General features: G+C 40.1%; 1 protein-coding gene across 1 annotated transcript in view; it reads left to right on the forward strand.

Annotated features, from left to right (window-relative positions):
- The window catches only part of slco3a1a (solute carrier organic anion transporter family member 3A1a), a 33,957-nt gene extending 15,949 nt beyond the window's left edge, over positions 1–18,008 (forward strand). The window contains exons 3-10 of the mRNA XM_070831169.1: positions 10,169–10,267; positions 10,371–10,643; positions 11,374–11,538; positions 11,630–11,828; positions 13,873–14,041; positions 14,590–14,762; positions 14,898–14,962; positions 16,318–18,008. Of these exons, the coding sequence (XP_070687270.1) occupies positions 10,169–10,267; positions 10,371–10,643; positions 11,374–11,538; positions 11,630–11,828; positions 13,873–14,041; positions 14,590–14,762; positions 14,898–14,962; positions 16,318–16,670 (1,496 nt within the window). The 3' untranslated portion in view covers positions 16,671–18,008. The remainder of the gene's footprint in view (positions 1–10,168; positions 10,268–10,370; positions 10,644–11,373; positions 11,539–11,629; positions 11,829–13,872; positions 14,042–14,589; positions 14,763–14,897; positions 14,963–16,317) is intronic.
- The last annotated feature ends 747 nt before the right edge of the window (positions 18,009–18,755 follow it).

Raw genomic sequence — 18,755 nt, forward strand, 5'->3', positions numbered from 1 at the left:
AGGCTGTGGGTAGCTCTGTCTCGGCTCTGAGAAAACATCTGAAGCAGGATTACAAACAGATCACTGTAGCAGGGCAGGATGACAAGGCTTTGCTCTGTTACATTAACTCCTACCCACCGTCTATCCATCCATCCCTCTCTCCCCTCCTTTGCTGACCCAGTGTTCACAGAGCTGGCAGTCTGGCCGAGTCCTCTGAGCCTCCAGCATCACATCAGTGCCCTGTTTGAAAACATGCCCGGCCTGTTTATGTAATGTTATGGCACAGAAAGACCATCATTATTATTGTAACACCAGTTGAAGCATGCATTACTGTAACATTTGAAAATCGCTACCCTTGCATAGAAAAGACCTGGCACCACTGATTCACAGATCACACGGAATCGCTATAATGACGTGTGCAATTTACCAACAATGAAGATCATTTCATTAATTAGGAGCGTGGATTTAAATCTGTACAACACAAAACAAAAACAAATTGATTTCATTAAGAGCTAACTAATGCTTAAGCCATTTAGGTTAATGAGGGCTTTTACTGCTTCCTGGAAAGGTTGGAGGATGATGACACAAGGTTAAGTGGACTCAAAGATTAGGATACTGCATGTCAGGTTAAACTAGCCTAATGCCTACAAGTTAGAAGAAGGCCCTGACTACTGGGAACAACACAAACGTGCACAAGAAGACATTTGAAGGGACATGCTTAGAGAAACTACATTTATTTGATTCAAAAAGTAGGGTAAGCAACAATATACAGCAGACTCAGACTCAAAAAGGTTTGAAAAGGGTTAACATGTGGGCTTTCTCTTTCAGCTTTGTTTTTTCACCGATTCCCATTGACAATAGCTGGATAAATGAAGCAAAGGCCCAAAGCTGCAGCCGCAGAAGTGATGTTAATTGTTTTGGCCTTTTTTCACCACAGACATTGCGACTTGTCACGGTTTAGAAAAGCAGAAGGTGTTACTTGTATTATTAATGATGGCTCCGTTCTGTTATATTGCTGACAGTGAGCCAGCATGCAGGACCCTGAAAATGAAGCAGGAATTCAGCCATCATTCATTTAGTAATTTACAGCTGTGCTTTTCCTGCTGTGACATGTCAAAATGCCTTTCTTGAGAAAAGGTCTAATAGGTGTTTTACCTATGAGACATCATCTCAGGACTGTGTGGGCGTGCACACGCTGAGCTTGATTGACATCCCCCTCAATTTCCTGTCAGCTTTGTCCGACCTTCCAGATCAAGAAACATCATCTTCCAACTCAAACAAAGCCATCAACACTTTGGCAAAGATATTTAAGGATCTTTTTTATTCTACAGTGCCAGTAAAAAGCAGTGTATCAGCTTATTGCTAATTTGCTGCTTTCGGTTGAAGTGTTGAACTCTTAACAAACAGATGAAGGAGTTTGAGTTCAGACAGGCCAGGCTGGACCACCTTTAGATTTTTGTGAACCTGTCTCGTATCCATTTACAAGTGTTGATTTAGACTAAATGCAACAGATGCTTTTTAAACAATCATTCCCATTTTTTAATTTCCCTCGCTGTCGGTTTGTTGACTTTGCCTTCTCCCTGCTTTTATTACCAAGATCTAAATGTCACTGTCCAATATTTATCTGTAAGGAGACACACACAGGATATGAACACACTCATACAGACATTGTTCTTTTCCCCAAGTTTAATATGATGGCTTCACTCTGTCTTATATAACGTAAAAGAGCCGGATGTCGATTTTTTTTTTAGATTAAAAAAGCATTTATTTCCATGACAGGGCTTCACTGTTCCAGCTCTGCCGTGTGTCTCACACGATAAAACCTTTTTTCTTTTCCCATCCTGCTGCAGTGTGTTTTACTTAAGTGATTTTTCTCTGTATTGTCATCCAAAGAGTCATGGGATGTGGCAGCTCAGTTGTCGCAGCCCCTGAATTATAAAATAGGACAGAGATCTTGTGGGCACAGCAGCTCTTCAGTCAGCATTTACGTTTTTTTTAGCTCTGGTATAAAACAGCAGGTTTGAATATAATGAAACGGTGTATAAAATATAAACAGTAAGGCTGCAACTAATTTTTTACAATAGCATGAATGAAATTTGTGTCTAACGTCTTCAAGTGTCTTCCATTCACACACACACACACATTCGAGAGGCTGGAACCAGTTTGGCATTATTGCTTAAAAACACAAAAATAGAACAATCAACCAGTTGACAAAATTGTTTCTGATGGATTTCTGTTGATCGACTAATGATTTCACTTTTTTTACTTTTGTATTTTAATATATTACTAAAACTAATTATATTAAATACATATTGGGTTTTTATTTAGGTTTTTTATCCATGAAGGTTCAGAAAATGCACTACATCTTTAAGAATATAACATTATTATATTACAATAAAATTGGCATCTACAAAAACGTTTTAGGGTTTTTATTGAACTTGTGTTCTGATCTGTCTGAAAACAGTGACAGTAACGGAAATATTAGTGCTGTAACTCTGCATTAAATGTTACTATGTCGAATGATATTTATAGTGGAAACAAGCCTTGTGTATCTGACATTAAGAAGTGAAGGAGTGGAGATGCAACTGGCGTCTGTGTAAAACAATAGAGGTTTTTATTTGTTAACCTATTGTGATGTAGTAAAACACAAACTGTATGTACAGTTGGCTCAGTAAAGTCCACCTGATTGTTCTGCTACATAAAAATAATCTTATTATCATCAGTCTAGACTCATATCAGGAGTCTGTTGAAACAGACCGCTGATAAGAGGTAGCGAAGCCTTCAGTGAGGCCCGCCGTTGACCTACCATTTCAGGCTGTGACCTCTCGAAGGCTTAGATTGAGCCAGAGCTCGGCTTAACGTGACAGGGTGTTGAGGGGAAGAGAGCCGCTGAGAAAGCCGGTGTCTCGGCCGGACGGTGCTCTGCAGTTACCCCGCTGCTCATCCTCAGGGTCAAAATGCTAATAGTTGTCCTTAAGCTGCACTTTTTATATAGCAACCATATGGCGTCAGTGAAACCATCCGAACGCCCGTCTGCTCTAGTGAAAGTTAGAATTTAACCAGATGAGAAAATGTCCTTTTTAATGTCAGATCGCAACCAGAGGTGTACAAAGGGATGGTTTCGAATTTTAGATGATTTGACGCAAGCGGAAGTTAAAGTAGGATGATCCTGATGTAATGGCATTTGAATGTGAGTTGAGAGCCTTCTTTAAGCTTTGGCTTGGTGATTTAGGTCATGGCTGTGTAGAGCCAGCAGGGTTACTATAGGATATAGCTGGCCAACAAGCCTTCTCAGTTTGTTTCCAACTCAGTCGTTTAGAGCTGTGACAATGAGTTGATAATTAAGCTCTTAAACTCCACTCCAGGTGGAGTTTAAGAGGTCATCTAATTACATGTGAAGTGGCACAATAGGATTTTTAAGATATTTTTAAAACACCCAGTAAGACTTCCTGCCATCACTGTGAATAATGTTTTTTCTTGCCAACTGATGCTGACATTGATACTAAAAGCCACTCAGGTGGGCCGAGGCTTCACTTCCTGGGCTGAGAGCCACTGTCTAATACTGTTAGCACTTACTTATGGATCACTGAAGATTTTCTGGCCACTTAATATCCTCTGTACCTCATCAAAATAGACTTCACCTCAGAGGCGACTTTTGCATGACTTTTACTTGTTTGTTATTAATCCAGTCGGCATGAGCAGGGCCGAGTTTACATAACAGCTGTCTGCATAAACCGATGCCATACTACGGTCATGTCTGAAGTTTGGGGTCAGTCACATTTAAGCTCAGCTGTCTGTTTAAATTGGCTCATTTCCTGTCAGCAAGTTTTTTGTTGTTGCTGTTCACGGGTTCACATCTTGGGTGTCAACCAAATATCAGGGTGTCCCTGAGCAAGAGTCTGTAGGATTAGAGTGTTAGTCGTGGCGTCCAAAGATAGAAGAGGAAGTGGTGCTTCAGTGAGATGTTCTTTGATAGGAGATAAGAGTTTCGTCAGTTCCCCTCTGAGTGCCTGAAGACAAATGACTTTGAGATTGAGATCAGATGTGACAGTGGAAAAAAAGTACAAAAAAATGGAGACAGATAAAGCTTTACTACTACTTCAGTGAGCAAGCAGTTCCTTGATATTTCATTTTTTCTGATATATAATTCATATATATTTCATTTTTTTCTCAAATATAATTCACATATGTAACTAACATTTACAGAATTGATGCAAATAAATTTATCAAATCTGACAACATCATGCTGATCATGCAGAGTTATTAGCAGATGTAGAGGGCAGTAATTTGAGAACCAGAACAGATTATGCCATGGCATGCTTGAGTAGCCACGTACTTATGAATGACGTAAGAGGACCTGAGATCTTTCTTCTGAAATGAAACTGCAACAACGTGTGAATCGTAGGAAATGGGGCAACATGCTGGTACATGACTTTGTGACAGCTAGTGTGGAGATGGTTAAAAAGTCAGTTTAACAGTTGACAATTAGAAAGTGTTTTTGTTGTTACTACAACAACACAAGTGTAATAAATTCATTTAAATGTTCTGACTGTCATTTGTATCAAAAACAATGCTTCCTGTAGCCAGTTTACGCAGCCTCTACATGTAACATCAATGCTGGTAACCTAACTGTGTCCTCTCCCTGAACAACAGGGCTCTGATTGACAAGTTTGACGACCACCAATCTCTCTGATTGCACGGTGAGATTGTAAATCCTGGACATTTGGATATTCACCTATAGCACACTAGCACGTTGAAGATGAGACGCAATGGTTCCTTTCACGTTGTTGCTCATTTGAACAGATGTAGGAAATGATGTAGGCAGATAGTGTGAAGTAACCACAGTTAAATTAGTGATTTTGTCAGATTATAAAGCACTTAATCCTAATTTTCAATATGATATTATGACAATTTACAGGCTTTAAAATCACAGACAAGAAGCTGTGTAGCTTTTGTTTTTCACATATTAAACCCAGTCCACTACACGGTAGCAAAGCTCTGTCACGAACCAGAAAACATTTTACAGTTATTGTGCCTGCTATTTCAGTGCAGCTGATGAGAGAGGAGGAAGTATGTTTCCAGGAAGCAGAGGGGTGGTTGATAGGTGTGGTGTGTGAGTGAAGGTAATCGTTTTTGTGTAACTTGTCAGTGTGAGTGATGCCACCTTACTTAAATGGACTAGCAGAAAATGGCCTGCACTCAGTCCAACATCTCTGGCCTGTGTGAGTGTTTCTCCCGAGTCTCTTCAATCGTAAAAAAAAAAAAGTCACATTTCTACACAGAAAATGTCATGACCTGATGTCCGGCAGAGGAGGAAGACGGCACTTTTCTTTGAAAGCTCTTTAAATGAATAAATTCAGTCTTTAAACTTTATTGTCACTTTAAATGTAACCTTGAAATTCCTCTGTCCACTTCCGCTGTCCCAAGGCTCTTTTTGTTCCTGCTCTCAGTTGACCTTAAATGGAGAGACGCTGGCTCTTAGCTTTATCTTTACCGATCATTTAGCTCACTCTCAGTTTTGGTCTGGCCCCTCGTGAAAGTGGCACAAGCTGTTGTTTGGCCTCCTGCATCGCAGTGTCCCTCTGTTCTTATTCAGCTCAGGGGATTACTGAGCCAACTTGAGCAGGATTAATGGCGGAGGATAAGGAATTCCCTTTGTACAGTGAGAGCAGGGAATAAACGGTGCAGGCGTGCTGCATCCGACATTTCGATTACCATAATCTCAACCCCTTTGCTTAGGTGGTCTAGAGAAACTAAACTTTGAGGTTTTTAAATGCTCATTAATGAAGGACCCAGAATCTGTGTCAAACAGCATTTAAATCAGCCTCTCACTGGGTTTCACCTGGCTCCACATTATCTCAGGAGGGATTTTATGAAGAGTGCACCCTTTCACAGTTACCATCGCTTGTATTTTGGCTTTTTGCACAACATTTTAGTTGGAACAAAAAGCCCATAAGATGGAGGTGCGTGTTTGTGGTCGCTTACTTGTGCTGAAACACTGTTCAAAGTGTGAGGACAAATGTCTTGACATCAAAGACCTAAACCACTACCGCTACATGGGAAAAACTGATTCTGATCTACAGTTGGTTCAAGATAAAACCGCCTGAGTTCTTCTGAAGCGAATGCGTGGGGATTTTCATATTCAGTATTTAAATTTAAATCAACTCTCCAAATGTAGGGATGTGGGATGCAAGCCTCGTGGACAGTAGCTTTCCCAGCCTTTTCTATTGGTCTCTAAACAAATTAGAAGTAGACAAAAACACCAGAGCCAAGCTTTGTTATTGAATTACATCTGTCGTGCTCCCCTGAGAGTATAATTCACAGGACACTAAAAGGCTTGAGCGAACTACAACATGAACAAATTAGTTTGTTTTGTACTTATCTTGTAACACGACCGCTGGAAGGGAAAAGGGATTTAGAGGCAGTTTGGAGAAATAATGTATTACAAAGATTACCCACGGCTGTGGTAGTGTATTGTCCTTCATGGAGATTTAATGTGCTTAACTTAGGTTGTCTTTTTTTTTCTTCTTTAGCTTAATCCTGTCGGGACAAACATGCACAGTAGTACAGACACATTTGGGTTTTTATCTTTGACCTGAGAGCAAGGGTCGGTTATTTGAAATACAATTTGAGAAAAGAGGAACTGCAGCACCGAGGTGGATGGGGAACAGACGTTTGTAATAACGGTAACCAAGCTTGTCAGTATGTGCCCAGAGGAATCCTTGTCATGAAAGAGTCCAAATCAGCTCAAATTTATGGTCGCCACGCCTTTTATCTCTTCTGCTCTGCTCTCGTCTGTACACAGAAGAATGAAATTTGAAGAATAGTTTGACATTTTTGGGAAATAATTGTATTCATTTTCTTGCAGAGAGTTAGATGATAAGATTAATGTCTACCTTCAAAGTATAAAGCCAGCAGGCGCTTAGCTTAGCTTAGCTTAGCATAAAACATATAAAATAACAAATTGTCTTAAAACCTGATTTTTTTTTTTACAGAAAAAAACAAATGAGATACAGCATAGTTATTAGTGAGCAGTGGAGGTATTGGCTGGCAAATTTTGCTGTCTTTAGACATAGTCAGGCTAACTGGTTCCTCTTTTTTTCCCACTTTTTATGCCAAGCTAAGCTAACTGGCTTGCTGTGACTTCCTACTCACCACACAGACATGAGAATAGCATCAAGCTTCTCATCTAGATAACGATACAGTAAATATGAGGCAACAACGAGCAGCACATAAGGCAACAACCACAGACTGGAAACAGAGCAACAGCCAGTCTGGCTCCATACAAAACGACTAGTTGTGATTTTATGAGGGGTGTTTGTGTGCCAGACTGTGTCTGCTGGTAGCCTCGCTAGCTGTTTCCACGTGCTTTGCATTTTTGTGCTAAGCTAGGCTAATCACCTCCCAGCTTTAGCCTCATATTAAACAAGCACGAGAGTGATAATGACCCAACGCTCAGCAAGACAACAAATAAGCATATTTCCCAAATTGTTGAACTACCCCTTTAAGGCAAACTGGAGAATTTAACACAAACAGACATGTAGCAGCTTCTAAAGAAGGAAGAAAAAGTTTTTATCTTGAGCATCTCACATTAAGCAGATGACGCTCTGGATGGTGGAGGAAAACTATACAGGCACAATGTTGGACTTGATGCTTTGCTTATGTTTTGACTACACGATCCAGTTCATGGCAGCTTAATCCCACTGCGAGAGACTCAACTTGCTGCATGCCTTTCCTCTGCTGGCTTTGACTTGAAGACAAAAATAGAAAAAGAAAACTATTAGAAATATTTTATTTATTAAATTCTTCTTTCATGTGGAGATTATCACCAACATCAAAACTACGTTCATCTTGTTTCTGCAGAGGCAGCAGATTGATAAAGGATGCATGGCTCCTCATAGATTAGCGATCTTTTCCACATGCAAGACTCACGCTGAGGCACAATGTTATCATCAAGGAGACAGCGTTTCTTAAAGCAGCCGGGGGTAGGCACCGAGTTCGCTGGAAACATTTATCCTCTCAGTGGTCGTGGACTTGTGGGCTAGCTGAGCAGTCATCTCCTGGAAGGTGATTTCACTAACTGAATTTCCTCTTTGAGGTTTCCTGTGGTGGAAGCAATTGTCATGTTGTTGCTATGAGCAGACAACACTCAGTTTCTAAGGAAACACTCGAAACAGAGAGTGCACAGGCCTAATTTGCACCACCACAGGCAAATTCACCAGTCACATAGCGACTGCAGCCTTCCTTCATGAAAGTGCTGTTTAACTGCACAGTTTCAGTATTATCCAGCCACAACAGCTCCCTCCTGTGTGTCTACGTGTTTGCGGGTGTGAACCCATCTGTCTGCATATGTCAGAAGTGAGTCAATGCTGTTGTTTTAAACTTTGATTTCAGATGTTTCAGTGTTGCATACAGACTGTCAACAGAGGAAATTATCCTGCCTTCCTTTCTTGCTACAAAACTTCAAAAGCTAGCTAAAGGACGAGCTAAAAGACCTGTCGTGCTCCTTTACCTTGTGGACACCCATCTGTATGTTCGTTCGTTTCCTTGCTTGTCTGACTGTACAACCACAAAGATCAGCATGTTCTCACCCCAACATGAAAGCCCCTTTTCTTTTGTTTCACTCCTCATCCTGCCTAAATGAGTCTATTTACACCGCTTTATAGCTGGTGGGGCCACACCTAACGAATCTGTGAGCCATTTCCTTTATGTGCAGCATAAACTATGATGTGAATGAGGCTACAATCATTTGAATGCAGTCGCTCCCTTCCTATGTGGGTGGTCAAGGCAGGAAGCAGGCCGTGCTTTCACTCTCAGCACTAGCGGAGATACAAAGCTTAGTCACAGTTTCCACGCTTGTTCATTAAGTGGCTGCTCCTGGCATTCAAACAGCATCTCGGTGGAGACGCCGTGCTGATAGCAGCGATGTTCAGGCCAACCTGCAGCCAGTAAAGGGGGGCTGTTTGGGGGGCTGCTGGAGGAAGTAAAGATGATTTCATGTTGTTTTGATGGTGATTTGACGCAAGCATCGCCTTTTCTATATTGTGTGACTTGCAAAGAAAAAGATGATCTGGTTTGTCGGAGTGCCAGATAGAGCCCAAAGCTACATACTGCAGTCTAATAATACCACAGATCACAGGACATAAAGTCAGGAAGAAATTTGTCTCCCAAATTGAGCTTTGAGTCTTCGTTATCTGCCTGCAGTCTGAGTCACAGTGCCAGACTCTCACCCCTGTGACAGCTCTCTAATGAGGATTTTGGACCGAGCTCCACATTTTATCTCCAGCTGCCCACTAGAGCAGATTGGGACAAAACAACTGGTTTTCTGTTGTCAGGTGACTTCCTCACTGTGTATTTGCATCTGTGTGTACAGTGCATTACCCTGCGAGGCTGACAAGGCTGAGGCATGCATCATAACGAGCACACCCACTGTATGCGTTGACGTCGCTGCTGTACTTGCCTTGTGGTTTTAACCGGCTGATGTGATCTCTCATGACAGCCAAACTGTTTCCCTATTTACTGTCTTACTTCACGCTGTACGCTCTGGAGAAGGCCACATAAAAGCAGCAACATTGGCTTTTTGAATATGAAGATTTGCACTTTTTAGATTGGCTAGACAAGACAAGACATATGAAGATGTTACTCTGTGGTCACAAATAGCCGATGAGCATTTTTTAGATTTTTTGACACTTTAAGGATTAAAAAAAATGTATTGATTTCCACGTGCAAGTGACTAAGACTTAGAGGATGTGGAGTTACATTACATCTAGAATTTCACATGGCCTCCTTTAATGTTAATGTTGTGTTGCACTGCACTGTAAATGTTGATTTTTAAACTTGCTTTTTAAGCCTTATATGAATTCACTGACTGTGCTGCACACCACACTGTGCTTTAATATGCCTTTTCAATAAAATAATACTTTACTCTTTTACCAGAGCAGGAAATTTGCCTTTGTTTCACTAACAAATACACAAAACACAATGAAGCACAATAGAAATAAAGGAGAGAAAAGGATCACAAATCATCAGCATATATGTGCAGTTTATGTGGCACGACTATCTAAAATCTGGTATTTGTCTTTACCAGGGGGGCTTTATAGCGTCATTCAGACAACATTACAGAGAGCACCTTATGAATTAGATTTTTAGACCAAACTGAACACCAAAGTTGATATTTGTCTTTGTGCAGGAATCCTCTTTTCTACACTGGTGTTTGGGCCTGCCTGTGGCTTCATCCTCGGCTCCGTCTGCACTAAGTTCTACGTGGATGCTATCTTCATCGACACCAGTGAGCTTAACATTTCTCTTATCATTATCATATATTAATCATATTATTTGAAAATGTTTCTCAGTGCCGGTGGTGTGTTGACGTCTACTGTGCCTCTCCACAGGTAAGCTGAGCGTTACTCCAGACGACCCACGGTGGATCGGGGCCTGGTGGGCAGGCTTCCTCCTGTGTGGTGCCTTACTCTTTTGCTCAGCTCTCCTCATGTTTGGCTTCCCTCAGTCCCTGCCGACCAAGGAGAGAGAAGAGGGGGCTGACAGCGAGCAGGTTATGCTTCCTCCCTCCCTGAATTCAGAGTATGAGACTCCAAAGTCGAGTAATGGGGTTGTACGCAACCACGAGCCTGCCAACAGCCCCACCTGCTGTCAGCAACTCAGGGGTGAGTGTGAAAGATCCAGCACAGTGCTGAAGTGCTGTCATGCAAGAAAAATACATTTTAGAAAATGTAAAAACACATTAAAATACATGATGGTAGAAATAAATGCATAAATAAATACATGTTTTATTTGTATAGCACATTTCAACAATGAGGCAATTCAAAGTGCTTTACATGAAACACTAAAATCACTGAAAAACATACAGAGAAATTATACATTCACATTATAAAAGGACATGTAAATACAATAAAATTGCTCTAAATAAGAATGAAAGTGGCAGTGGAGTAAGAATTTGATACTGCTGGAATTGGTCCAAAATGGTAACATCTAAGTAATACCACAATGAAAAGTGCTCCATCACAAGTTAAGTACTGCACTAGAAATGTTGAAGGAAAAGTACTACCAGCAAAATGTACTTAAATAGTAGTAATATTCATTAAGCAGATCGCCTCTAGTCACAGCTGTATTGTCTATGATATTACTGCAGTAATATTATACTGACGAATTAAATCGTTAGCAGCATTTTAATAGTGCACCTGGTGGAGTCGGAGAAAAGTCTGAATTACATAATGATTGAATTACACTAAAGCACCATAAAGACAATCTATTACGAAGTCATTGGTTTATTATTCATGTTATTCGATTGCTAAATAAATTTAATGAAGTGTCAAAAAACACATACTGGTAACGAGAGTCATCACTTATTATTGGTCCTTATTTCTTTACTACTAGTGATCCCCAAGGTGACCAAGCACCTCCTGTCGAACCCGGTGTTCACCTGCATCATCCTGGCGGCCTGCATGGAGATTGCTGTCGTGGCTGGCTTTGCAGCCTTTCTGGGAAAATACCTGGAGCAGCAGTTCAACCTCACCACCACCTCAGCAAACCAGCTGTTAGGTTCGTGTTCACAGCAAGCACACACACGCACGGTCACATACATCTGTTTAACAGGACACTAAACAGGCTTTGGCGTAACTTTATTCTTAAGGTATGACAGCCATTCCTTGTGCGTGTCTGGGGATCTTTATGGGCGGCCTGCTGGTGAAGAAGCTGAACTTGTCGGCGCTGGGAGCTATCCGCATGGCCATGCTGGTCAACCTGATCTCCACCGCCTGCTATGTCTCCTTCCTGTTCCTGGGCTGTGACACCGGCCCCGTCGCAGGAGTGACGGTTGCATACAGAAACGGGTAAGTAAGAGCCTGAATATGCAGTATAGCAGACATCTGTATTTAACACTGCATTCAGCAGAAGGCAGCAGTTGCCAACCAAGATTAATTTGAGGGGTTGTGAGATGAGGAAAGCAGAAAAACAAAATAGTTTCTTCTACTGTTGTTTTTTATTTATATACTGAATGACTTAACTTTCTCAGGACTATTTGAATGAAATGTTAAATATTTGAATGAAAGAAGGGGGAAAAAAATCACTCCTATATTCATACAGTACACTGTAACTGGTGACAGAGGGGCTGTAAGACATATTTCTTTGTTTTGAGAGGTTTTAGGTGAGAGAGTTATTATTCTGATCTACATAGTTAAAGTGACTTCACAGCATCTTGGCCTTCCTGGATAACTGGTTTTATGACAGGACCTATTCACCTAAGATTTTCTGGCTAAGATTAAAATCAATTTTCATAACAATGCTGCTTTTGTAACAACTAACCAATCACGTGTAACTTCAGCAGATCAGGGACAGAGTATTGTATGTAAGATGAGGTTAAATTATTGCTCTCCAGAGCAGAGAAAGCTAGACTATAGATCAAAAAAAGCTTTAATATTGTGAAAGAAATACATTGTTAAGATTTGCACTCTGAGTGCCCAACTTATCCCAATAACATCATTTTGAGCAGTTAGATAACATTATAGTGCTGAAAAGTTACACTGCTGCCAAGGTTAGAGGACTTTATTGGTATGAATAAAGACTCTTATCACTGCCGGTCATTGGGGCACCATGGGCTTACATTTATTCAGACAACTGTGTCATGTAATCGAGTCTATAAAAAGATTTTCTATTCAGAAAGTGACCTCGTGCTCCTCAGGGCTGCACAGCATGAATGTGAATGCAACAGACTTGACTGAATCAGTCACCAGTCATATGAAAGGGAGAGAAATAATCATGCAGCAAGACATTTCATTCACTTTTACATTGATTAAGTAGTCAACTGTAACTACTGTCTAGCTCCTATAATGGCTTTTTTATATGCAGACAGAGGCATTCATTAATTTCTTGTTTAATTGGTCTTGATGAATTACACTTCCTTGTCACTATCTCTGTCTGTCTAGAGCTGGGAAATGTTTCCAATATTAGTGCCAAAAGTTTATTTTTCTCTTTGACGAATATCAGCATTTTTATGTTTAACAAAATAAGCCAAACTTCTCAAATGTATTAAATGTCGTACAAAAAGAAACTGGCTATAAATGGAAAAGTCTGAATTTGGTAAATAAAATTCAAATAGTTAATTTTCTGGTTAAAGAGGAGAACCAGAAAGGGAGAAGTAAACAAGACCACATTCAGATGTTTGATGTCAGCTTTCAGTACTTCACAGCTTGTTATTATTATATTTTTTTATTGCAGCACAACTAGAGCTGCAATGATCAGCCGATTAATTGATCGGTCAATCAACAAACAACTAATTGGCAACTATTTTGATTATTGATTAATTGTTTATGTAATTGTAAAAGCAAAAATGGCAAAAAATTGTCCGATACCAGCTCCTCAAAACTCATTTTCTTGCTTCTATGACAGTAAGCTGAACATCTTTGTGTCTTGGGCTGATGAAAGCCCTAATCAGCCCTAATCACAACAATGTACAACAATGTATCGTAGGCCTGAGATATAGGAAAGAATCTAAGTAATTTAAAGGGGGTATATTGATCCTTTACACAGTAAATATCTTAAAAAGGACACATTTTACACAGGTTTGATACCCAGCTGTACCAGTGCCTTTATTAAAGCGAAAGCAGTTGTTTTGTCTGCTTGCTCCAGCAGAAATACTGACTTTAGGCCTTTATTACTTTACTTTATTTGACTACTGAAGCCAGCGCGCTTCAGAGCAGGTTAGCTGTGCACTTCAGTTTCCATGGAGATTTCAAAAGTAACCCAGAGACCCACAGTAGAAAAGCCTGAGTGCTTCGTCTTCTGTTTTACTTGTGCCTCACACGGATACTGTATACTGTTGTTGGTTCTTACACAGTGGGAAAGGACACTCAGGTTTTTTCTCTGTGTGTCTCTTAGGACTCTGCGGGTGGGCGAGAAGCCAGAAGCTCAGTGCATCAGCCACTGCAACTGTTTCACCTCCTCCATCAGCCCTGTGTGTGGCTCCAATGATGTCACCTACCTCTCAGCCTGCTTCGCCGGGTGCACCCATACGGGGAGGACTCAGGCCACGTCGAACTCCGCTCAGGTGTTTACCCTAATATTGACGGTGTTCAGAAAAAGTAATATGGGCAAGGGGTAGTTCTCTATCTGATTGTATCACAGAAAAACTACCAGAAGAATTACAGATGACGCAGGCTTTTCTTTGGATGTATTAAAATGTGCTATATGCTTTGGTATTAAGTTAAAAGTAAAAAAAGGCCCTGTATTTCATAGTTCTGTCATCATCTATCACATGCTGGGTAATCAAGTTGCACTGTGGTAGTTTTGAGATCAGATGCCGACTGCAGATTTGTGCCCTCTATATTCAAATCACATGCAGGGGGAGTTTCTCTCAGCTCAGCAGCATAAACTATAACTATTATTGCTGTCTGACTGCAGCAGTTTTAGCCGCAATTTCGTTTTTTTGGTGCGGATTTAAAGTAGAAGTCACTTGATGTCACTTGTCTGACTGTTTTGATACCAGGTTTTCCTCCAAATGGGAAAATCACACAGAACAGCTATTTCATATTTTCCCTATAATTTGATTTTTCACTTGGTTCTTGGATGAACCCTGTCGTCTTTTTCTCTTCACAGAACCTGACTGGATGCGGTTGTGTATCCACTGTGAGCGAACTGGCCACGGCGATTCCAGGAAAATGTCCGACGCCGGGCTGCCAGGAGGCTTTCCTCATCTTCCTCTGTGTGATCTGTGCCTGCAGCCTGGTCGGCGCCATGGCCCAGACCCCCTCTGTTATCATCCTAATCAGGTATGTGTATATAAACGTGCGAGTGTGAGAGAGTGTGTGTGGTGTTTGTGAAGAGGAGTGAATGTGATGTGTTTCTTGCACAGAATCTATAAGGAAAACAAACATTGTAACTTGTTCTATGTGCTTGTCTTGTAGGACTGTGAGCCCTGAACTGAAATCCTACGCACTTGGAGTGTTGTTTCTCTTGTTACGACTCCTCGGTAAGAACTAATAGAGAACTTTCATCAGAATACAAATTGATGTGAGGCACCATGTGCATCTGCTACAGTGGAGGTTTACCAGAGTGTTTGCAGCACACCTAGTTAATCTGTCACTTGTGCAAATGCATGACTTGATCGAAGTCCGATGCTTTATTGGTTTTATTTATTTCCACAAAGGGAATAAATCGGATCAACCATACAGCATTAGGGTTGATGACAGTTGAAAAACAAACACACTTCCAGGTGTAGGAGGAGTAATGGAATTAAGAAAGTCTAAATCAAGTTATCGAGAAGTACACAGGTCTACTGTACATGAGACATAATGTGATATTATTCTGAATGATTCTTGTGTTTAAGGAAGGAATACATTTCTTAAAATATATTTAATGTTCATGATGATAGTGTCAGATATGAAATATCATCAGGAACAGACTTTTGATATTAACTGCTACTTACCTCATTGATTTCATTATCTTCCCCGTCTTTGTGTTGAGTGTTAGGATGGGATGAATCTTCTACTATTCCTCCTCTTTTCCAAGTTAGAGGAATAGTTTGAGTTCATTCACAGTCTTCCCATGAGCTAGATGAGAAGATTTACCTTCAGACAGGCTGGCTGTTGCCCACTGTTTCCAGTCTTCATGCATATTTACCGTACATACATGAGAGTGATACCGATCTCATCATCAGCTCTCAGCAAGAAAGCAAATGTATTTCCCAAAATGTTGAACTATTACTTATTCGTCACTGAGGATGGTTTTAACATTAATGCTTTAGAATTGAGAACTGTAGAGCAGTTCTATAACCTTCATTTAATCCGGTAATCTCATCGACAGAGACAAGGGACCTGGTATCTACCTAATTATGTATATTTTATTCTCACATATACATATATATGTGTGTGTGTGTATATATATGCTCTTACTTTTATTCTGTATCTCATTACAAAGCTGAGAAACACACAAAGAATTCCATCGTACCTGTTCTTACACATGCAAATGACAATAAACTAACATAGATTCAAAGTTAAAGTTAAGCATCAGCCTGCAGGATGACCCACTGAAATTCATCCTACAGTCCCTTGGTTGAAATCCTCAGTAATTTATGCTGTGCAAAGCAGTCTTCCCCTGGGATCTGGTCTGGTGAGCAGTGGTTTTAAATTCTAGAGGAAGAATGATATACTAACGTAATTAGTGTTCAGGCACTTATTCATGTGCAGAAAACAGAACTAAAATTCAGTTTAAAAGAAAAAGGCCAAGTGATGATTTGAAATTGACCCAGAATGCACATAAAGCAATTTTTCTTTGTTGCTTGATTTGATTGTTTTTGTGGGCTCAGTCAGTGTTTCTGTTTCACAGGATTCATCCCTCCTCCGCTGATCTTCGGTGCTGGGATCGACTCTACCTGCCTTTTCTGGAGTTCAGACTGCGGCGATAAGGGCGCTTGCCTGCTGTACGACAACGTAGCTTACAGGCACCTGTATGTGAGCCTCGCCATCATACTCAAGGGCGTCGCCTTCCTCCTCTACGCCACCACGTGGTATTGCTTACGTAGGAACTACAAGAAGTACATCAAAAGTCACGAGGGCTACTTGACGCCGACTGAGTTTTACCCCTCTCTTACAGACGGACCCAAGCTAGTTGACAGGACAAAGTTTATATATAACCTCGAGGACCATGAGTTTTGTGAAAATATGGAGTCAGTTTTATAGTTTGTTACACGAGAAAAGGACAATATGGACATTCGTATTCTCTCAAAGGAATATTTCACGATTTTATTCTTGTTTTATTGAGAGGATAAAATAAAATGTTTTTGATAAAGGCAATCTATTTAATGGCTCATTCAGGTCCCAGGAGGCATTGCTCTCCACTGCGCTCCACTGTCCTCGAGAAACTGTCGAATGGGTCCATTTTAGTCGTTTACGTATCAGCGAGTTGTTGTCCAGTGTTGACGGTGAATTCCTGTGTTGACTTGTTGATAGACGACAACTCCAGTACTGTCTGGCTCAGTCCTAGTCGATTTTTAGTGAGTGGACATGATGCTACTACAACTATAGTTGCCATATTGTTTTAGGTCTGTCATGATTTCCAGCGATCTGTGTGAAAAATGACAGTTTCCTTTCAGTCAGTGCACTGTGTGTTCTGCCTGTCACTCTTTCAAAAACTAGATTTTTATGATACAAAAAAAGTTTGGGTGATTCTTCAGTTATTCATATTTAAAACGTTGCCAAGTGTTTACAAACTAATAGTTCATCAGTTAATGCATTTTGTTTCAATGCAGGAAGGTTTCTTATTAAAAAGAGAACAGAAGCACCCAGACTGGGTTATTATAGTGGCCTATTAGATGTTTTGACTGTCAGAAAATCAAGTCGAATAACTTTAAACAAGTTATTGTTTTCGTGTCATCATGCACTGTTCAGTTTCTCGTTCTCTTGCTGGATTACAGGCACTGTTTTTGATACTGTTGAGACTAGTCTATAAAGTCTCATCTGACAGGTGCAAACGTGCAATTCATATCTGATACGTCCATGTTGGTTACTAGTTTTGTGTCAGACTGCAGGTTTGTTTTTCCACTATAGCAGTTTGTTTCATTTCCATGTTTGTTTCTACATCTGCAGAGTTTATTCAGCCTAATATGTCTTAATAAGGGATTATTCAGATAAGAATGTTACTTCTTTTTTTTTGACTTTTACACCTAGTGGAAGAGCAAAGAGGAAAATCAATAATATTTCTATGTGTTTGGACTTTCAAGTAAAAGAGATAATGAGTAATATATTTGTTTAATTAGGCCCAGAATGTTTTATTAGATTGTATTTGAAAGAACAGTATAAATTCTATCTAATCTAACTATCTGAGATGAGTGTGTGTCTAATGTCACAGAAGAATTGGGACAATTCATAGTAATGAAAGTAGCATGTTGCATTATTGGGGAAAAAAATAAATAAAGAAACACAGGCTGTGTTTTCAAAGTAGATGTGTAAAATCTGAGATGAAAGTTAGAGGAATGCGACAGGAGGCTGTGTGTGCAAGGTCAAACGAGGCGAACAACACGAAGGACACACTGAATTTATTCCTGGACACGTATTCGAAGAACTCTTTAACGCTTCGCAGCACATACGACCTGTTACTCTACTGATCTCTCTGAAGTTACAGTTTTGACATTGTCCCTTTTCTTACACTTTTTTGTATTGCAACATATCATTTATTTTACTCTGGAAATAAATTATTTTTCAGAAAAGAAATAAAAATGCGGGTGTTTTTGCATTCTTTTTAAAGACCATCATTTTAGACAGCTTCTTTGTGCAGCGTTCTTCACATTATGTTTAGTTTGGTTTTAATCTGTCAGAAACGGCCCACAACCAACAAAAGTGTTGAAATATTTACAAAATCAAATTATGATATCCACAAAGACTGCTGTGCCTCTGTTTACACTGCAGAAGTATGAGAAAGCTGAATTATGGCACGTATCCCTGATTATACAAACAGTACGTTTTTACAAAAACAAAAGGGGTTTTCAGCTGTTTTAGTGAATTTTGACCATTTTAAATCATCTGGTAACATTTTTGGACCACGTATATCCGAGGATTTAGATCCAAAAGAACCAAAGGAAAGAGTAATAGATAAATACCCTGAATATTCAGATTTGATACAACATTATGTTCTATCAAATACGCACTTTAACCTTTATACTAGAGCTGAGGCACCATAAAGGGAAGTTTAGTCACTGTCTATTCATAGCTCATCATGTGCTGTCAGTGCTCACCCGGAGTATTGAGCCGGGCAATGAATGGACCACA

Source organism: Pempheris klunzingeri, chromosome 5 (genome assembly GCF_042242105.1).
Source record: "Pempheris klunzingeri isolate RE-2024b chromosome 5, fPemKlu1.hap1, whole genome shotgun sequence".
Taxonomy (NCBI): Eukaryota; Metazoa; Chordata; class Actinopteri; order Acropomatiformes; family Pempheridae; genus Pempheris; species Pempheris klunzingeri.